At 44.4% G+C, this 22,977-nt stretch overlaps 1 protein-coding gene across 1 annotated transcript in view; it reads left to right on the top strand.

The window, feature by feature from the left end:
• LRP1 (LDL receptor related protein 1) overlaps window positions 1–22,977 on the top strand; it is a 2,772,300-nt gene that overhangs the window by 1,673,150 nt on the left and 1,076,173 nt on the right. The window contains exon 39 of the mRNA XM_044083629.1: window positions 5,075–5,226. Coding sequence (XP_043939564.1) covers window positions 5,075–5,226 — 152 coding nt within the window. The remainder of the gene's footprint in view (window positions 1–5,074; window positions 5,227–22,977) is intronic.

Raw genomic sequence — 22,977 nt, 5'->3', positions numbered from 1 at the left:
AAAAAGATGTTAGACAAAGCAAAATCTGTGCAAACAGTAAAAGATTTCTTTCAAGTTCAGCCTCCCAGATTCAACAGGAACTTTGCCTCTTAAGCACTGGGCCTTCCCTGCACCTAGCAGACCGGGCCAAGGTAAGCCCCGCAGAGACAGGCCATCCAGGCCCCTATCCCAGGGCCAACAAAGAAACAATGGACCATTTCCGTCTCTAAGGCAGGGAGTTCTAAGCCTAGCTTCTATGGAAAGCACTCACAGTGTCCCTCCCTCCCCCCTCTACCCTCCTTTCACTCATCAAAAACTAGAAGAAAGGATCACCCTCTTCAAGGACAATTGGGTCTCTATAACCAGGGACCAATGGGTCTTAAAAATCATTTCTCAGGGATACAGATTCTCCTTCAGTGAACTCCCTATTCCAAGAGGGTACCCAGACCTCCCGCCAAACCAGTGGGCAGAGGCATTGAAACAGGTCCAAACTCTAATATCCCAGGGGGCAGTAGAACTTGTCCCTCCAGATCAAACAGGAAAATGTTTTTACTCCAGACTATTCCTTGTTCCTAGAAAAGAGGGGACTTGGCACCCCATCCTGGATCTATCCAAACTGAACACCTCCTTGGTGGTCCCCAGATTCAAAATGCTGACCTTGCAGCAGCTCCTGTCTATGCTCACACAAAATGCCTGGTTTGTGACACTAGATCTTAAAATATGCCTACCTCCACATCCCCATCAGGGAATCGTGCAGAAAATTCCTGCGCTTCAGAGCAGGCTTTCAACACTTTCAGTTCTCTGCACTGCCCTTTGAGTTATCTACTGCTCCCAGAGTATTCACCAAATGTTTGGCACCGGCTATAGCATTCTGCAGACAGAGAAATATACAGATTTACCCTTACCTGGACCACTGCCTCATTCAGGCAGACTGCAAAGAAAAATTGCTTCCAGGGCCTTCTCTTTGTCAAATCACTCCTTACTTCCCCAGAGTTCACAATCAACGAGAAAAAGATCAAAGCAAAACCCACCAGAAAAAATGTTTTCCTGGGAGCTGTGCTAGACACTGCAACCCAAATGGCCTTCCTATCCCCAGAAAAACAGAGCTTCCTGCCTCTCTACTTCTCCCAGCTGGCTTCCAGAAGTCACCTCACTGCGATGAAGTTCCTGCAAGCCTTGGGATACATGGCATCTTGCATCCTTCTCATCCCTCTCGCCAAGGTTCACATGAGAAAACTTCAGTGATACTTAAAGAACCTTTGGTGCCAGCACTCTGTCCCTAGAAACCACTCTCCTTCTGATCCGTTGTACAAGGGCCGAATTTCTCTGGTGGGCAGAAGCCTGTGCCATGAACAAGGGTCTTCCCTTCACCCTTCTGGCCAGACGATCACCACCGATGCCTTGAACATTGCTTGGGGCGCTCACCTTGCAGGCAGGTATACCCAAAGCCTTTAGAATACCCAACAACTTCACTCGCACATCAACCAGAAAGAAATGATGGCAGTGCAAAAGGCTCTGACTTCCTTCCAACCCCATCTCAGGCCAAGGGTCCTCCTTATAAAAATAAGCAACACAACAGTAATGTGGTACATCAACAAGCAGGGAGGGTACCCAGTCTTACCCCCTGTGTAGGTTAGCCATGAGTCTCTGGCTTATAGCCACCTCCATGGGGCAACACCTAATTGCCCAATACTTACCCAGGATCAACAACACACTGGCGGACCATTTAAGCAGTAACTTACTGGACCCCCACAAATGGCAGCTCCACAGAGTAATCTTTCTGCAAATAATCCAGGAGTGGGGGACCCCAGAAGTGAACCTCTTTGCTTCGCATCTCAACCACCAGCTGCACAAGTTCTGTACCAGGGAGCATCACCTCCTAGCATGGAATGTGGATGCCTTGACCTTCCCTTGGAGCTCCCTCTTTATGTACACATACCATCCTCTGCCCCTTATTCCCAATGTTCTGATCAAAATAAGAGAGGAGAGACCAAAGGCTATCCTCATTGCTCCAGATTGGCCCAGACAGCATTGGTACCCCTTATTATGCAGTCTGACCTTACAGCCCCCAAAGATGTTTCCCCTGATATCAGACCTCTTGACCCAGGAGAGGGGGAAGGTACTGCACCCAGACCTACAGACTCTCAAACTTTCAGCATGGCTTATACACTAAAAACTAACAAGGAGAACCCTGTTAAGCAAACAGGTCCTGGACATCATCATAGAGGCCAGAAGGCCCAGCACAAGAAAGTCATATGCAGGAAAATGGAAAAGATTCTGCTCCTGGAAACAATCAAAAGGGGGAAGTACCTCCCAACTTTCCATCCCCCTCATCCTGGATTATCTAGCAGAGTTACTCAATAGTGGCCTGTCTTTCTCCTCTATTAAAAATCCATGCCTCGGCCATCTCTGCCCAATATGATTCAGACACACTTCTCTTCTTTCATCCTTTGATTAAGCAATTCGTCAGAGGGGCTTCTAATATCAGGCCTCCCAGAAGGCCTCCGATGCCACCCTGGGACCTGAATTATGTGTTAGAGAATCTAACCTTACCTCCTTTCGAACCTGCCACTTCAACAGAATTGAAATGTCTTTCTTGGAAGACTGCCTTCCTACTAGCTATCACCTCAGCCAGAAGGGTCTCGGAACTTCAAGCTCTCATGGCTGTCGAGCCCTTCATAATTTTCCATGCAGACAGAGTCTCCCTGAGGACTAACCCCCCCCCCCCCTTTATGCCCAAGGTGGTATCTGATGTGGCCCTTAACCAGGCCATACACCTTCCCACCTTGTTTCCCAACCCTCAAAACAAGGGGGAAAAAATTCTACACTCACTAGACGTGCATAGACAACTCAGATACTGTCTGGATCGTACTAAACCATTCAGAAAAACAGACCAGCTTCTTGTAAGCTTTGCCCCAGGGGCAGAGGGGAAGCCCTTCTCCAATCAAACCATTTCCAAATGGATTTCACACTGTATCCATTTTTGCTACAGACTACATGGGAAACCCATCCCTAAGTCTATCCGTACCCACTCCACTAGGGCAGTCTGCACTTCCACTGCCTTCCTCAGAGGAGTCCCTACCATGGACATGTTGGAAGCAGCCACCTGGACCTCTGTCCATACCTTTACAAAGCATTACCACCTACCTCTCTTTTCTAAGTTTAGGGCAGGGTTTACCTCTGCAATTCTGCAGGGCGTCCTGACCCATACCTAGGACTCCTACCTATCATTCTATCCTTTTCCTCAACTTTGGGAATCCTCCCACAGGTGATGACTGCAACAGTGAAACACGAAGAACATAGTACAGTTGTGTACACTTACCATAAATGTAGATGTTTGAGTGTATTCACTGTTGTAGTCTTGGTTTCCTTCTCTCCATCCCCCATTTATCATCTTCCCCTAGGGGGACATAAGCTTCCCAAGGTGGCGTTTAGCCACCAAGACCAGTTCTCTCTTCCTTTGTGCTTCTTATGGGTTAGGGCAAGAAAAACTGATGTAATGACGTCGGCTGCCTTGCTTTATAGCACTGAAAACCTGACGTCAGACTACAGGCGACGGCAGCCGGCGCACAAAAACATTCACTCTAGTATTCGGGCCGACCGAGGGCTACCACAGGTGATGACTGCAACAGTGAATACACTCGAACATCTACATTTATGGTAAGTGTACACAACTGTACTTTCCTCACATCAGGGTTTTTTTTATGCTCTTTTTATCCCCCATTACTCCACCTACCATCACTGCTCCCACGATCAGTCATCCTATTCATTTTCCTGTAGGGTAAGAGTTGATCATAGGAAGTCTTCATCCAGGCAACATCTAGTTTTATTCATTTAGCTCTAAGCCCTCCACCTGAGGCTAACATGTGCATTCTTCTGCAGATGTACATGTTCCTGAGCATGCCCCATGAAGACTGCTCTGCAAATGCAGCTTAGTAGTGACAGGCATACAACCCTGCACTACAGCAGACCAGACCCTTTTCTTCCCTCTTATATGAGCAAGCTAGTGTTGGCTACTTACTCACTGCTTACCCCACCTGACTCCTGAGCCTATAACCAGTTTTGGGTCTTCTGGGTTGTAGTTAGGATTTAATTCCTAAAGCCCTGTCAAGGATTTTTTAATGGTGTTGCTAACCCTACCTTTTGCTGAGTTGAGATGTGCACTATCCTACTGTGCTGTTCTCTGAACTGCATGCATGCTTCCACCTGTATAGTGATGCAGTGCATGGGCAGCACTTGGCAAAGCCGCACACATTTCTTGGATTGTACCCTGCATGCTGAATCTCCTTATCCCCAGTGAGCATCAGTTTTGGAAAACCAAGGTATCTCTCTCCCCATAGCATGGGTGAGCCGTCACTGTCAGCTTACTTCCACTTAGCTATACTTTAATGATGAGTACCCTAACACTGGTAGTCTTTGTAGCTCACCATAGTTTCTTGCTTGTGGAAATCTTACTTGAGGGTGTTTGAGTGCTGGGAACTGCAGTGTTGTTCAACTCTGCAAATGTGAGGCAGGGATACTGTTTCTTAGGATGAATGGAGCATGTCCCTTGAGCATGGTGATATTAGGTTTTAAGAAGAGAATATGGAGAACAAAAGATGAATGTACCCCATCCTCTTGAGAGGCAAACAGTATGGTAAGTACTCATGTTATTTTATTTTTGGTGCCTGTATGACCAATGAAATGTTTACAGGCTGAGATTCTGTAATAATGAAAGTGTTTGGATTTTACTTTTTGTTTGGAGATTTTGTAGATATTTATCTAATGGTTTCATTATTCTGCATCAAATGTTAAAAGTGACCTATAGTTGACTGAAGTCAGGGCGTTGCACAGATAGTGGTACAGTAGTAGTTTTTCAGATATCGGTACAGCTTCATCTTACTAGCAGGAAGGACTCTAATTTTGATGTTAAGTTGTAAAGGCTGTGTATTAGCAGAATTTTACATTAACTTTAGAATACTTTAGAACAGTGTGTAACAGTAAGATACGCAGATTGTTCAAAATAAGGCAAATATTCTACTACTTCAGTGAAGCATAAAGCTGATCTTTACTGGTTTTATTTCTAATAGCAATGGAAGTTTTATTTTTATTCCAGGCAAATAAGCTATATTGGTGTGATGCTCGAACTGACAAAATTGAAAGAATTGATTTGGAAACAGGAGAAAACAGAGAGGTGGTACTTGCAACCAACAATATGGATATGTTTTCGGTGTCTGTGTTTGGAGATTACATCTACTGGAGTGACAGGTGAGAGTAACAGAGAAGTGGTTTATATTGCTCTGCTGGCTTTTTATTACTAAGAATTACAACATTTACTGTAATCTTGGCTTTCATAACTTCTAGCAAACTGTGCCCCATTACCACCTCAGCCAGTGATTTTCAGTAAGAAAATTATCATTGATCCTCCTCCAGTTAGTCATGGCTTTGCTTTTTTTCTCCTTGCCTTCAGATTTTCTTTCCTTCGCAGCTTAATCCCTGTCTATCCTCTTTCTTGGAGTGTGAAGTTTTCGTCTGTCCTGACACCCAAGTCCTGTGTGAAGCCATTATAGTCGTACTGTTCCTTGATTTTCTTATTTAGCCTTGGCACTTCTGTGCTTTAAATCTGTAACTATCACTTTTTGCTGTGTGTATGAAAATACGTTATGGTAATGCCTCTTCACAGTGGGGAATCCCCATTTGCCTTTCCATTACTTGTCTGCATTTCATTCTTTCATGTATACCCAGAACCTCGGGGAATCTCATGTCCCCATCATGCTCTTTAACGTTTATTCTGTCAGTCATTTTTTCACCTCTGCAGCAGTTTCAGGAGCAGTGTACTGAAAAGGTTGAACAAACTAACTAACTGAGTTTACATGCCGTGTGGAATTTATGTTGAGTATTCAAACTGCACAAACAGGGCTACAGGGATGTACACACTGTTCGCAATATAAACACACAGACACACACTCATTGCCACAGAGGAGATGCTGCTGCTGAAAAACTGTCAGTAAAGCAAAGTACACAACTCATGCTGCAGTACAAGTCTCCAGCAAAACAGATGGTGCTGCAAAATTGCCAAACAAAAGAAATAATTGCCGACTTAACATGTCTTGTACCCTGCTTATTTTCTAATTTATCAGTGTAGACCATGGGTAGAAGACTGCTGCTTTGCTGCTATTGTCATTATACTTGTCGACATTCAATAACTCCTGTGTCTTTTCTGATGATCTTAGAACCTGTAAAGGCTGGAGCCTGTTTCTTGTCATTTTCATTTTTTTCCACTTAGTGCTTAGGACCAAGATGAACAACTTAGGGTGCTCAGACATGACACTGGTAATGATAATTTATACATGCCCTTCTATTCTCATGTTGCAGTATTCTTGGTGTGGGATTTCCCATCTCAGGCAACCCGTACATCAGCTCCTATACAAAAGCTTCACCTTGGCTGCTGTAGTTGCATGGGGCGTCACACGTATGGCCGTAAACCTGGGGCCTTAAATGTGATGTCTGCACACACAGACCTCAGACCTTTTCAGCCGCAGACGACCATCACATCGTGTGCTTCGCTTCTTCACTGCAAGACATCTAAAAGCTAAGTACCCCGTTGGGGGTTTTTCTTCTTTGACTTCTAACTTAAGCTTGGTTTGCTGTAGTAACCTTTAGATGATGTCAGTTAAAAAGGGTAAATGCCAATGCAGCGCCATATACCACATAAAGATATGCACGACCGTTGCGTTTTTTTGCTTAGGCCGAGAGCACGACCATACCACTTGCTCGATTTGCCAATCCTTTGTTACTAAGACCCTACGCAGCCATCTGGCTGCTTTCAATCTATATCTAGAAAATCAGTGACTTAAAAAATTAGTGCTAAGGATGGATCCCATTTCGGAAGTTCTGACTGAACCTCCGCAAAAGAAGGCCAAGATTCTTAGGCCCGCTTCTCCTGCCTCTTCACTTTCGACGATCCACCAGCTGCCGATTTAGGAGTTGAGGGACGTCTGTCAGATCCATCTACTTCAACGGTGACCTTCGAGGAAGCCGCTTCTCAGTTGACGACTAGCTTATCCACAGGGCTTGCTGAGACATCGGCTACAGCCGATGTTGAGGGAGAACCAGACACAGCTGAGCCTCCGACCGGGATCTCTTCTCCAGATACCGCTACCCTTAGCCATGCACCCCATTCCAGGCCTTTGCCTAAGACTACTCCATTAAAAAAGAAACATAAAACCAAACATCTGGCTACGCCTGCTGAAGGCCTACCTGATTGGCAATCCTTCACCTTATCTTTGATGCAGGCCTTCATGGCCCTTAGGCCCACAGCTTCTTCCCCATCTACCCTTCCTCTCTTCAGCCCTCGGCCTGCTCCTGTCTTCCACCACCCACTTCACATGACAGGGAAGAAGAGCAAGAGGCCTACTATTCATCTTCAGATGAATCTTTCTCATATGCCTCCCAAATAGCCTCTCCACAAGAATATTACTCCCCAGATGAAGAATCCATCGAAGTGGACTCCCCTCCAGAGGATATCACCTTTGGCGAGACCATTACCAAAATGAAGGAATACTTCAAATGGGACACCTCACAAATGTCTTGAGACTCAAAAAAGATATTTTGAATTGCTACAAGTGGAATCTCCCTCCCCTTCTGCCATTCCTCCTGTCATCTTTGCTTATTTAGATGCCTTTTCCTTAGCATCTAAGACTCTCAGCACCCTGGCCGTAAGAAGCCAGATCACTTCTACAAAGTACCTGATGACCAGAAATTTCTAGTCAAACCACCCCTGACAAGACCCTGCTGTGATTCCAGTATCACAAGACAAACAATCCAGACTGATTCCTTCTGCCTCTTTCCTACCTACAGACAAGGACAGTAAAACTATGGATAGAATTGGAAAGAAGATTTACACCTCTTCCACAATGGCCTTCAGACCCATCAACTGTCAAATTCATATGACCAAATATGCTCTGGACCTTGTCTCTCAAGCCTTCACTCTGCTAACAGCTACTCCAGACTGCCCCACTAAATCTGAAATAGCATCTAAACTTTCTGTGGCTGCCCAAGTAGCCAGACAGTCCATAGGTTCATAGGTTCATACTAGGCTATCTGCCCGAGGGCATTTATAAGCCTAGCCCATAGTTTTGTGGCTTACGCCACCCCTTTAGTTTGGAGAAACTATGCCCATTATTTTGCTGTGCCTCTGTCGAGCAGTGACACTGAGGTAACCCCTGGGGTGTATCTGCGATCTCCCATCCATTGGTCAAGATTCCTCTTGAACAAGGCCAGCGAGGTGCTCTGCCTCACATAAACCGGGATTTTGTTCCACAGCATAGGGAGTCTTTGGGTGATGAATCTATCCCTCCAGCACGTCCTATTAATAACCGTGTCGAGGTTTAAGTCTCCCGCCCTTGTGGCTCTGAGGGATCTAGATTTTTTGAGATGAAGCATGTTCATCAAATCTGGGTTTGACATGGCCTTGTATGTCAAGCATAGGTCACCTCTGAGCAAGCGGTAAGCAACTGAATATAACTGGAGTTCTTTCAGTCGGGCAGCATAAGACAGATTTTTGAGACCCTTTATCCTTTTGGTGAGGAACTTTTGTGGCCTTTCCAGCTGCTGCAAGTGTCGGGTCAGATACATTCCGAATGGGGCATTGTACTCGATCATTGGTCTGATGAGTGATGAGTATAGGGAGACTATTACTTCCCTTGATCTAGATGTGAATCCCTTCATGATAAGGTGGGCAATGTAGAAGGTCTTCCTAACTACTTTAGCAATATGAGTGTCGAATGAAAGGCTACTGTCAACCTGGGTTCCCAGGTCCCTAATAACTTCTTCTGTGTTCAGGGGATTGCCACCTATATGGTAGCTAGGGGTAACCTTATTTTTCCCGAAGGGTATGACTATGCATTTCTTGGCATTTAACTTTAGGCCATGGCTCTGGCACCAGTTATCCGTTTCCGTGAGACCCTTCTGAAGGATATCTGTGTTGGATGTGTTTTCAACTACGGCGCCCAGTTTGCAGTCATCTGCAAACTTTGTCAGCCATAACCCTCCTGTGTTTGCTTGTACTTCAGAAAAGTAGATGCCAAACAAGAGTGGGCCCAGGACTGTGCCCTGTGGGACACCACTTGTGACAGGCTTTGAGTCTGACATGGCGCCAGCAACTCTGACCCTGTGGGTTCTGTCACTCAGCCAGTTTGCAACCCATCTTGTAATGTATGGGTTTACATTTAAGTTGATGAGTTTTTCAATGATACCCGAGTGAGGTATTGTATCAAAAGCTTTCACCAGGTCTAGGTAGGCTGTATGGACTGCCTTTCCCTCGTCAATGGCCTTGGTGACTGTTTCGAAAAAGTCAACCAAGTTTAAAAGGCATGATCTGCCTTTGACAAAGCCAAACTGGGTTGGATCCAAAGTCTGCATGTAGTTATGATGCTGCAGAGGCCTCTGTACTCTAGAGCTTTCCTGGCTACGTCTTCAACACTTACCGGAGGACTTCAAGTCAAAAATCTTATTTGCTCTTCTAGACCTTAACGTATTGTTTGGTAAACAATCAGCAGACCTTTTTAAAAATCTTTAAGAAAAGAGTAAGGAATTGCAAGACATCAAGAATCTTCTTGTGTCTCCTATTCCTAAGTATTACAGAAATTACCCTGGAAGAACTACTTTGGTCAGTAGCCCCCCCCCCCCCCACCTCTCTGCTGGACATTCTTCTTCCAGACACAGAAGGGGGGAAGACAAACCTCTTCCAGGCCGGCTGTCTCACAGCCCCCCACTAGACAGCCCTTTCAAGACAGTGGAGGACCCAACAATGCGTGACTGCCTTGCCCACCTTCCCCTTTCTGCCCGTCTCTCCTACTGTCTCCCCTTTTGGAAAACCATCACTACAGACAAATGGGTTCTGGCTATAGTGCAAAAAGGATAACTTCCTTTCTTGGAGAGAAAGACCCCCCCCCTTATGGGGCATGCCCTTTCCCCCAAGAAGTCAGAGACACCTCTTCCCTCAGATTTTACAAGACCTTCTGAACCTGGGAACAATAGAACCTGTCCCACCAGGGCAGGAAGGAAAAGGCTTCTACTCAAGACTGTTTCTGGTCCGTAAAAAAGGTGGACCATGGAGGCCCATCCTAGACCTTTCTTTTCTAAACCTATTCTTAATGGTTCCTACCTTCAGAATTTTGTCCCTACAAACTTTACTCCCTCTCATACAAGCCCAGGCCTTCATGCCAACACTCGACCTGAAAGAAGCCACATCCCCATACAACATTCCCACAGAAAGTTCTTACGTTTTTCTAGACCCTCCTCTTACTTTCAATTTGCAGCATTGCCCTTTGGTTTATCCAATGCTCCCAGAGTGTTCACAGAATTCCTGGCACCTGCCATAGCCTTTTGCAGAACACAAGGGATTCAGATTTACCCTTACCTGGATGACATCCTTATCCTAGCAGAATGCAAAGAAACCCTGCAAATCCATCTACAGTTCACTATTTGCCTGCTTCAGAGACTGGGGTTCACCCTCAACTTCCCAAACTTTTCCTTGACCCCAGAACAAGACAAAACATTTCTGGGTTGCAGGATCAGGACAGACATAATGAAAGCCTTTCTTCCGTAAGACAAAGTCATTTACTTGTCCTCCCACTTCAGAACCCTCATGCAGACTAAACAGATAACTGTAAGGCAATTCCTGTAAATCCTGGGCCTAATAGCAGCCACCATTCCCATGCTACCACTAGCCAGAATGCACATGAGAAAGCTGCAGTGGTATTTAAAAAAATGTATGGTCACAACACCAACATCCTTTAGAGCAAGAAATTATCCTCTTGCCCTACCTTCTGTCAGAATTAAAATGGTGGATTCAGCAAATTCAACTGAACCCGGGCCTTCCACAGCAGTTACCCACCCCAAACCAGTTCATGCATACATTTGCATCAAACCTAGGTTGGGGGGCTACAATGTCAAATTACAGGATACAAGCAAAGTGGCTCCCTTTCATAAAGAACAAACATGTCAACGTGAGGGAAATGACAGCAGTCCTTCTAGTATTGAAAGTCTTCCTTCCCTTTTTACAACCAGGTGTTCTCCTAATCCTAATAGACAACATCACAGTTATGTGGTACCTCAACAAGCAGGGTGGGACAAAAGCCTACCTCCTCTGCAGACTAACCTTATTAATCTGGGACCTAGCCTCACAGCACAACTTGTCCCTGCAGACAAATTCTACATCCCCTCGCAGGACAACAAGCAAGCAGACCTCATTAGCAGGACATCCTCTATAAATCACAAATGGATGCTGGACAGGAATGTCTTCCTAGACATTGCCACTGGTTGGGTACACCTCAGATAGATTTGTTTGCCTCCCCCCAGAACAAACAGCTGCAGACTTTCTGCTCCAAGACCCACTCTCCACTAGCATGGAGAATAGATGCATTCAGCATTTCATGGAAGGGGAGGTTTCTATAAGCCTTTCCACCCTTCCTTTTAATTCAAAAAGTCCTCCTGAAAATCAGGAGACAAAAAACAAAAATCTTGCTGGTGACGACCTACTGGCGAAGACAGGACTGGTTCCCCCTATTTCTCAGTCTAGCTAAGGCCAGTCACCACAAGTTACCCCACAAGGTGGACCTTCTGACACAACAAAAGGGAACCCTCATTCACCCACACTTCCAGATGTTAGCACTGACACTGTGGGTGATAAACCTTTAATTCCCTTCAGGCACCACTACTCAGTGGATGTGTTTTCATTCCTGAGGGAGGCCAGGCAACCTACTGCAAGAAATCTTACTTAGTTAAATGGGAGAAATTTTCCAAGTGGTGTCTGGGCAAGGGCAGGGATCCATGCACCACAGATCCACCCTTAGTTCTTTTCTGTGTGTGTGTTAACTAGTTAAATGGGGACTTCCATACTCTTCAGTGAAAGTCCACCTTTCAGCTATTTCAGCCTGTATGCCACTAGACCCTCCCCTACTAGCCAGGCTCGATGTTAAACTGTTTTTAAAAGCGGTCTTGCACATCAGACCACCAAGAAAACCCATCCCGCCACCCTCTGACCTGAACTGGGACCTAGCCTCACAGCACAACTTGTCCCTGCAGACAAATTCTACATCCCCACACAGGACAACAAACAAACTCACACAGTCCCCAGTTGAACCAGCTAATACTGCTACTCTGCAAATATGCACTTGGAAGACAGTACTGCTAATGGCTATAACTTCAGCCAGGAGGGTGTCAGAGTTGCAGGCCCTAATGGCCTGCCCTCCATACACTACCTTCCACAAGGACAGGGTAACCCTACGGACCAGCCCTTCCTTTATGCCTAAAGTGGTCAACGATCTGTACTTAAACCAATCTATTCATCTACCTACCTTTTTCCCCTCTCCCACCAATGAAAGTAAGAGAATACCCCTCTCCCTGGATGTACACAGACAGCTAAGATTTTACCTAGACAAAACCAAATCCATAAGAAAATCCAGTCAGCTTTTTGTTTTTTCCATCCCAGGGCCCTAGGCAAGGCAGTCTCCAAACAAACCATTGCATGTTGGATTGGGAAAGCTATTTGCCTGTCACTCACACCATAGCAAAAAACTGCCACAGGGAGTAAAGGCTCACTCTACCAGGGCAGTGGCAGCCTCCAAAGCCTTCCTAAAGGGCCTGGAACTGCATCCATCCTGGAAGCAGCCACATGGTCCATAATTCACACTTTCACCAAACATTACAAGCTAGAAAATGTCTCTAGAGCACGTGCAGGTTTTCCCAGAGCAATTCTGCAGGGCTTTGTGGAGTCAGCTCCTTCTATCTCCTCCCTTCCGTCCATCTAAGCTGTGGTACTCTCCCACACCAAGAATACTGTAACATAGGAATAGAAGAACATAGAATAGTTGTGTAAAATCTTACCATAACCATAGATGCCCTGCTCTTTCATGTTACAGTATTCCTTCCCATCCACCTAACCCCCTTCTCTGTCCTCTTTCTCATTATTGACCTGTCTTAGGTCTCATAGGTTCATAGGTTCATAGGTTTATACTAGGCTATCTGCCCTAAGGCATTTATAAGCCTAGCCCAAAGTTTTGTGGCTTACACCACCCCTTATATGAAAAAATACTGTACCCATTAGTTTACCAAGGAGAACTACCACAGCTAGCAGGTGAAAACAATCAGACTGAGTATATTACACAGCCAGTACAGTAGGCCAGCACAGCACAGCACGTACAACTCTACAAACAGCATTCCACCATGTTTTTCTCAGACACACTGCAACACTGTAGTATACTAAGAGAAGTGAAAACTGTAAAAGCTTAACTGAGACAACATAATGTTAGGGGCTGCCATTGCTATTATACATCAACATATGCAACATGTGGAGGGTTGTGCCAATGTGAATGTTGCTCAGCATCACACAGTGAGTAGACAGAGAGGAGTGTGCAGGCACAGGGTAACCTACCAGGGGCTACATGAGCTGGAGATAGTAGAGCACTATAGAGTGGACAGAGACCTCCTGCAGAAGATTGTGGAGCTGTGCAGGCCATGTCTCACACACAGAACCTACAGAGGGAAACCTATCCCAGTGGAAACCAAGGTATTTGTTGCCCTAAGGATACCAGCAACAGGTACCTTCCAGAGATCAACTGGTGATATGATGTGGATTTTACAAACATCAGCATCCAGGGTACTGCACCAGTTCATGAATGCCATGTCAGCACATGTCAGTGATGATGTATATATCCCCAATTCCTGTGAGGTATTGGGCAGCAATATGTGTCTTTTCCACACAACAGTGGAATATCCTAAGTACTGTGTGCAATACACTGCACGCACATAGGTTCATAGGTTCATAGGTTCATACTAGGCTATCTGCCCGAGGGCATTTACAAGCCTAGTTAGTATGGGGAACTATACCCATTATTTTGCTGTGCCTCTGTTGAGCAGTGACACTGAGGTAATCCCTGGGGTATATCTGCGATCTCCCATCCATTGGTCAAGATTTCTCTTGAACAAGGCCAGCGAGGTGCTCTGCCTCACATATACCGGGATTTTATTCCACAGCATAGGGAGTCTTTGGGTGATGAATCTATCCCTCCAGCGTCCTATTAATAGTTTAAGTCTCCCCCTTGTGGCTCTGACGGATCTAGATTTTTGAGGTGAAGCATATTCATCAAATCTGGGTTTGACATGGCCTTGTATGTTAGGCAAAGGTCACCTCTGAGCAAGCGGTGGCGACTGAATAGAGCTGGAGTTCTTTCAGTCGGGCAGCATAGGACAGATGTTTGAGACCCTTTATCCTTTTGGTGAGGAACTTTTGTGGCCTCTCCAGCTGCTGCAAGTGTCGGGTCAGATACATTCCGAATGGGGCATTGTACTCAATCATTGGTCTGATGAGTGATGAGTATAGGGAGACTATGACCTCCCTTGATCTAGATGAGAATCCCTTCATGATAAGGTGGGCAATGTAGAAGGTCTTCCTAACTACTTTAGCTACATGGGTGTCGAATGACAGACTACTATCAACCTGGGTCCCCAGGTCCCTGATAACTTCTTCTATGTCCAATTTAACCACCAAATGGCTCTTTGATCCTATGGTTGACATCACTTGCTACTCTATTTCGCCTGTCCTGTTGGGCTTTCAAGTTCTGAGGTCTGTGCGTGCAGACGTCACATTTAAGGCCCCTGGTTTATGGCCCTATGTGTGACGTCCCATGCAACTACAGCAACCAAGCTGAAGCTTTTGTATAGGAGCTGACGTACGGGTCACCTGAGGCAAGAAATCCCACACCAAGAATACTGCAACATGGAAGAGAAGGACATCTATGGTTATAAGTTCATAGATCTGCCCTAGGGCATTTATAAGCCTAGCCAGAGTGTGTTTGGCTTTCGCCACCCTTTTAGATTAGTTGACTGTGCCTCTGTATAGTAGGTCACGGAAGGTAGCCCTTTTAAGGTTAGTTTACTGTACCTCTGTCAAGCAGGGACACAGAAGAGATCCCAGGGGTAAACTTACGATCTCCCATCCACTCGTCAATATTTCTCTTGAAGAGGGTCAGTGAGGGGCTCTGCCTAACATGGATTGGGATTTTGTTCCAGAGTGAACGGAGCCTCCTGGATATGAATCTGTCCCTCCAGCATGTCCTATTTATTTCTGTGCTGAGGTTCAAGTCCCTGGAGCATGTAGCTCTAAGGGATTTGGATTTCCTGAGGTGAAGCATGTCCATTAATTCTGAGTTGGACATGGCTTTATACGTCAGACACAGATCGCCTCTGAGTAGGTGGTACGCAACTGAGTAGAGCTGGAGTTTCTTTAGCCGAACTGCATAGGGCATCTGTTTGAGCCCCTTGATCCTCTTTTTGAGATACTTTTGGGGTCTTTCCAGTTGCTGCAGGTGTCGGGTAAGGTACATCCCAAACGGGGCATTGTACTCAATTATGGGCCTGATAAGTGATGAGTAGAGGTGCACAATGACCTCTCTTGATCTAGATGTGAACCCTTTCGTGATAAGGTGGGCTATATAGAAGGTCTTTCTAACCACTTTGGCAACGTGATTGTCAAAGGAGAGATTGCTATCTACTTGGGTCCCCAAGTCCCTAATTACTTCTTCCGTACTTAATGGATTACCACCTATGTGGTAATTTGTGGGCACTTTGTTTTTCCCAAAGGGGATGACTATGCACTTTTTGGCATTTAGCTTTAGGCCATGGTTCTGGCACCAGTTATCTGTCTCTGTGAGACCCTTTTGGAGGATGCTTGTGTCAGCCGGAGAGTCGATTACGGCACCCAGTTTGCAGTCATCTGCGAACTTGGTCAGCCATAGTCCACCCGTGTTAGCCTGTACTTCGGAGAAATATGTACCGAACAAGAGAGGTCCCAGGACTGAGCCTTGTGGGACACCACTTGTAACTGGTTTAGAGTTTGACATGGCACCTGCTATTCTGACCATGTTGCTTCTATCCCTTAGCCAGTTTGCAACCCATATTGTGACATAGGGGTTGATATTTAAGCTGGTGAGCTTATTTATGATGCCCGAGTGGGGTATTGGGTCGAAGGCTTTTGCGAGGTCCAGGTAGGCTGTGTGGACTACCTTCCCTTCATCTATGGCTTTGGTAACTGTTTCAAAGAAGTCGACCAGGTTCAAGAGGCAAGATCTGCCCTTAACGAAGCCGAATTGGATAAGATCCAGTGTCTGGAGGTTCCCGATGTCTTTGTTTATGATTTCCTTGATGATACGCTCCATAGCTTTGCAGACCAGGCTAGTCAGGCTTATAGGGCGATAGTTTCCGGGGTCTGTTGTGGCACCACCTTTGTGGAGTGGGACCACTGTTGCTGTACGCCATTCCTTGGGTACATATCCTGTAGTAAGGCTGAGATTGAACAGTGAATTTATATGAGGGTTTAGTTCTTTTTGAGCTTGTGTAAGATGCGGCCCGGGACACCGTCTGGTCCCATTGATGCTGTGTTTCTTGCTTTGGAGAGGGCAGCTCTCACCCTGTGCATCTGTGATCTCAGGAAGGTTACACTCTGTTGGGATAGACATTTGCTCTTTTGGGGGGAAGGGGGGGGAGACGTTTGCACTAAACCTTTCTGCCAGGATGTTGGCAATGTCTGTGGGTTCAGTGTATTTTTTGTCATTTTGCACCAACTCAGAGCATATCTGGGAGTTGCCTCCCAGGTTTCTGACATAACTAAAGAAGGCCTTGTGATTATCTTTAGTGTCTTGTGCAATATTTCTTTCGAAACTGGCCTTACATGATTTTATGAGGGATCATAGTTTCTTGCTAGTACTGATCAGTGACGCCTTCCCTTTTTGGGATTTTGCTCTGTCATGTAGTAGCTTTCTCCTTCTGTTGTATAGCTTATTTATGGCCGGGGTCCACCAGACAGGTCTTGCTGCCTTTGAAGGAGTGAGTCTTGGTTTTATTTGGGATAGCATGCTCCATGCATTCCTGTAGGTGTCCATATAATGCTTTTGTAAAGGATTCTGTATTTTGGGCCGTATTTTCCACTGGCCTGGGGGCTTTGAAGGATTCCACCTCAGTTTTGAGAAGTGTGAGTGTGAAGTTTGCTTTTGAGAAGTTCTTCATCGTGGTTTCCTTGGCTAGGGAAGGGGACGGAATATGGATGTCCAGTGAGGTTTGTTTATGTTCTTATCTTACCAATGAGGGGTATACCTCTGGTGTGGAACAGAGACCCCATGTTGGTGATGACCAGATCCAATATGTTTTCCCCTCTTGTGGGAGTGGTGACCAGTTGTTCCATTGCATTTGAGTTTATAAATTCTAGGAACCGTTGGGCGAGGGTGTTTGGGCTTGAGTAGTTTTCCCAATCGATGTTTGGGTAGTTGAAGTCACACAGTATAATAGTGTTTGGAGAGACCTTCATATTCTCCAGTGTTCTCAGGAAAGCCGAGTGAGGTTCCTGTGTTTGGGAGGGTGGGGTAGCAGGCTACAAACTGAAAGGCAGTTTTGCCCACTGTTAGTTGCACATGGATGGTCTCCAATGCTTCGTGCAGTGCCACTAACCTGGAGGTGTGGGTATCTTTGATAAATATGGATACTCCCCCTCCTTTTGTGGTTTGGTCTGAGTTTTGGGGCCGGAAGGCATGGTATGAAGTATAACCTGTTAGTGCTGGGGTGCTCTCGGGAGCCTTGAACCAGGTTTCTGTTACTGCACAGATATCGATATTCTCCATACTGAGGGGAGTCTCGAGTGCGTGCATCTTGAGGTTTAGACTTCTGGCGTTGAGCAGCATTACCCTTAGTTTTTTTTTCTTTGTGTTGTCTATGGGGGTGGGTTTGTCTTTTGAGCCTTGCCTAAAAAAGGCACTATGGAGGAGGCAAGAGCCTTTGCCAGTATTCGAAATCCCAGGGGTGACAGGTTCCAGCCATCCCTAGCGAAGCAGCGTGGCTTGTCGAGCATGTCATCCCAGGCTGACAGACACTGGATCCCCTTTGAATGACACCAATACTTTAGCCAATTGTTAAAATTAATCATTTTGCTTTTATACTGTGGCATCATTCTTGGTGAGGGTAAGATGCTACTCAAGGTCAGGGTCATACCGGCCTGGGCTACATGATCAAAGAGCTCCTGTACGTCTTTTTTTCATGTAGTCCAGGGAGGTACGTCTCAGGTCATTCTCACCAGCATGGACAATGACGGAGCCATATTTGTACTTGCTTTGGAGTGACCTGAGTGCTTGTGTTATGTGGTGGATCCTGGCACCCGACAGGCAGCTTACAGTGACCTTCTCCTTGTTCAGCCTGGTGAGTGGGACGTCAGTGTGTCTGACAATAGAGTCACCTATTACAAGTGTATTAGGTGTGTTGTTTAGCCTTAAGGGCTGTGACTGTGTGGCACACTGACTTTGTGAGCTATGTGCTACGTGGATATTGTTTCGTGGTAGGTGTTGCTTGGATGTCTGCTTTGGAGGTCTCTGCTGCTTAGGCAGATTTTTATTTAGAGCCTCAGAGTATGTTTTTGTGTGTTTGTGTTTGGTTTGCTGATGCAATAGGTCTATGTGAGACTGGATATGTGGTGTGTGTGGTTACCTTCTCCTCCTGACAGGCTGTGCCAGTACTGGGTTGAGAGAGCTTAGCCTCCAATTTGGCTATGTAGTTGCATCTCTCACATATATTTGAGCTTGTTTGGAGGAGGAGAGGGTGGTCTGTATACATAAGGCAGTTGTAACATTGCCTCAAGATTCCCAGATTCACCAGCTGGACTGGAAAGTAAACTCGAAACTGACCTTTGGTCATGCCTGAACTAATATAGTGAACTACTTATTGACTGATCAGAAAGAACCAATAGGGAGCAAGTGCTTAGAAGGAATATAAGATTATGTAGTGCTTTAGTTTGTGTTTACCTATGAGATTACTTATACGAGCAAGTGCAGGGCTTTAGAATGAAAATAGAGTGTTTAATTAGAGATTTATAGCAGTTCTAAGGGAAAAAGTGAAGAGCAGACTTTGTGGAGCCCGGGGATAGTTTAAACCTGTTTAAGCGGCGCGGCTCTGTGCGCAGGACCTCGCAAAAAGAGAGTTGCAGGGTTTTAAGAGAGAGAGATCAAGGAGTTTGGAATTGACCCAAAATGGCCAATAAAACTACAGCTTCTAGGCAGTAACCACTCCTACAGGGATAGGCAAGGCTGCTCAGTGTTAACCACTGCCACTGGTGAACACAGAGACTTCCCTTTAGCCCAAGCAAGCACTGGCCTCCAAGAAACTTACAAACAGTTCAGAACAGCACATCTGTAACTGAACATTCTTAAATTTCAGAAAGTGGGAAAAAAGCAAGATTTTTTTGTTTTTTCTTTTTGTTTTAGTTTAAAGGTAGCAGAGATACACAAGTAGCAAAATATTCACAACAGTGCAATAAATGACCCCACACTTGAGTGCTAGGCCAAAGTCAGGTAAAATGCAATTTTAAGAGAAAAAAAAATGATTTAAAATTAAGTGCAACACAGGAAATGCAGTAAACAGGCTCTAGATGTGTTCTAAATACTGTTTCTAATACAGATATAAACTTTAGCAAGCCGGAAAAAGCCGAAAATTAAGCAGCAAAGCAGTAATTCTAAACAAAAAAAATCATAAGAAAATACTTAAAATCTTAAAAGTGGCTCATTTCCTCTCTAAGCATTTTCTCCCCTTAGTAGGTGCTTCAGCAACAACTAACAAGCCTGGAAAGACGCCAAAACCATGAGGCAGCAGGGTTTTAAGAAAGAGAGATCAAGGAGTTTGGAATTGACCCAAAATGGCCAATAAAACTACAGCTTCTAGGCAGTAACCACTCCTACAGGGACAGGCAGGCTGCTCAGTGTTAACCACTGCCACTGGTGAACACAGAGACTTCCCTTTAGCCCAAGCAAGCACTGGCCTCCACAAAACTTACAAACAGTTCAGAACAGCAAATCTGTAACTGAACTTTCTTAAATTTCAGAAAGTGGGAAAAAAAGCAAGATTTTTTTGTGTTTTCTTTTTTTTTGTTTTAGTTTAAAGGTAGCAGAGATGCACAAGTAGCAAAATATTCTGGTAAGATTTTACACAACTATTCTTTCCGGAGACGGTCCAGCAGTTTTTACCATTTTCCATATGGTGCCATTTTAGAAATGGTGTTGCTTATAAATGTATTGATGGATTGAGTTGAGGATACTTGCATAAATTGGCTGTTTACTTAGAGATGTATCTACCCTGTTTCCTGTGTAATTGTTCTTTTGTGTAAAAAGAATCTTGGACAGGTGTTAGTTTTCTATAGGACATGATTTTTTATCCCTTATCTCCTTAATTTTCATTCTCTGTCTTGTCGTATGACAAAGTTCGTAGTGATACTGACACAGTTAAGTCAGTGTGCTGTTTCAAGCTTTTTATATCTTGCATGCATTTCCCCCTACATTTTAATCACATTAACTTAATAGGCTTTTATGTTGCATCTTCCACCAAACCATATTGCTTATTCAGTGCTTGTATCCATCTTCTGACCTCTCTTCATGTGATTCTTCCTTCAGGATAGTCCCAAGTGTGTCTACTATATTAATTCGGCTAAAACAGATCCTCTCCCAGTCTGTTCTCACTTAGTTTTGTTTCACATCTTTATATGTGCACGAGTAAATGTTTTTTGTTATTTGCTATTTCATTTTATAGTGTCTGTGTGATAATCTGGGCATGCTTAAATTTCTTGCTGTCATTACTAAAATCTTCTTTTGCTGATGAGCACAAACAGATAAAGAAATAGAAAGAAATTGTTCAAAAAATTTTAATTTAAGATAAGACTGAATTATTTATTAATGTTGACAATAAGATGCAAGTGATTAAGGTGTTTTTGGTCCCACTGGTTCTTTATGCAGGTTAGGCTTATATGTGTCAACCAAGAAATCAGACGTGGAAGAGTATGATGAAGGTAATTAATGAGTTTCTTTGGGAAAACAAGAGAGTGTGTGTGCAGTGGGGAAATGAATACTGACAAAGGAATGGAGTATTTTGGGACTTCATATATGGGGACATACTGTAATGCTGCACAGATTAACATACTTTCTTCAAAACGCTGAATATATACCCAGATCGAAACACATGATAGGCATAGTGCCCGATGTGGTAACAACAGGATCGTGTTTGGACACATCTAAGGAAAGGAGTACAGTAAGCATTATATATAACCTTATTATACATTAAAGTGTTAAGCAAGTCTTTATGTTGAAAGAAATCAGTTCTTGGGATAAAATACAGTATAAACTGTTGATGTTATTCTGTTTACTAATCAAAAGGACAGTGAAGGTAATGCAGTGATCATTTGGAGAAGAAGGAATAAAGACAGAGATTTAGGTGCAGATGATAAAAGGAGAGTTGGTAATAAAATGAAATACAACTAGACACATTTTTGGGTTACTGAACTCAAATCAACCTGCACATACAGGTCTAATGTTAAGAATTCAAGGAAGATGTGCAGTGGCTAGATAGTAATTTTGTTAAAGCACAGATGGTTTTTATAATAGTCCAGAAGAGAAATGGTAGACAGTAAAAGGGTAATAGCAAAACCGCTGGCAAGGACCACTCAAAAAAAATTGCTCATCAGACTGATAAAATACACCCATCAATTATATAACAACCAATAAAAATACAAATCCAATTAAATAAGTACTTTCCAATTACAATCCAAATTAGGCCTAAGGGACAATAAGGTATTACATTTTAAAATGAAAATAGCCTCCTTTTACATAAGTTTTCTTTTATGTGCAGTTTCTGAACAAAACCTCATAGTTATTTTTTTCTAAAATCATTGTCTCTAACCCATTAGGGTCAAAATTGTGGAACTATGCAAAATGAAGCACAGTGGGACTTTCATTTCTAACCCGTTTAATATTTCTAACTTGCTCTTGTAGCCTAGTAGCCTAATTTTAAATTTCCTTTTGCTTTCACCCATGTAAATTAAACCACAAGGGCATTTAAGTGCATAAACAAGGCCTTCAGTCTCAGAAGTATAAACTTCAGAGGTCTAGAAAGGAAATCCATTCACGCAATTAAAAGTTCTAGCAACATACTGACAAACACAGCTGCTTCCACATGGATATGTACCTCAAAGGTCAAAAGAAACAAACATTTTATGGGATCAGACTTTGTGCCCACTGAAATGGCGCACAGCAAAAGTCATCCCACTCCACAAAGGGGGAGCCACCACTGATCCCGGGAACTATTTCTGTATTAGCCTGACGAGCCTGATCTGTAAGGCCATGGAACGTATCATCATGGAACTCATAAACAAAGACATTGGTAACCTCCAAACTCTGGGCCCCACTCAGTTCGGGTTTGTGAAAGGCAGATCATGCCTCCTGAACCTGATCGACTTCTTTGAGGCAGTCACCAAAGCTGTAGACGAGGGTAAGGTGGTTTACACAGCCTATCTTGACCTCGCCAAGGCTTTCGACACCATCCCCCATTCTGGAATTATAGCTGAATGCACTAAACTAGGTATAAATCCTTACATCAAAAGATGGGATGCCAATTTGGCTCACTGACAGAACCCACACTGTAAAAGTTGCAGACTCCAAATCTGACTTCAAACCAGTGACAAGTGGAGTACCACAGGCTTCAGTCCTGGGACCTCTCCTGTTTGGTATCTACTTCTCTGAAGTACAGGCTAACACAGAAGGCCTTTGGCTAACAAAGTTCGCAGATGACTTCAAACTAGGAGCTGTAGTGGAGTCACCAAATGATGTAGACATCCTACCGAAGGGCCTCACTGAGACAGATGCCTTGTGTCAGAGCCTCAAGCTCAATGCCAAAAAGTGCATTGTCATCCCCTTTGTTAAAAACTCTGTACCCATGAACTACCACATAGGCGGCAGTCTACTTAATGCCGAATGTGTGATAAGAGACCTGGGGACCCAGGTGGACAGTAGTCTCTCCTTTGATGATCACATTGCCACAGTAGTCAGGAAATCCTTCTACATGGCACACCTTATCACAAAAGGGTTCTCATCCAGGAAAAAAGAGGTCATTGTTCCCCTCTACTCGACACTCATTAGACCCATTATAGAGTACAATGCC

This window comes from Protopterus annectens, chromosome 9.part0 (assembly GCF_019279795.1).
Source record: "Protopterus annectens isolate FY-2018-M chromosome 9.part0, PAN1.0, whole genome shotgun sequence".
Taxonomy (NCBI): domain Eukaryota; kingdom Metazoa; phylum Chordata; order Ceratodontiformes; family Protopteridae; genus Protopterus; species Protopterus annectens.
The sequence above is the reverse complement of the archived record's forward strand: the minus strand, read 5'-3'. Positions and strand labels throughout refer to the sequence as shown.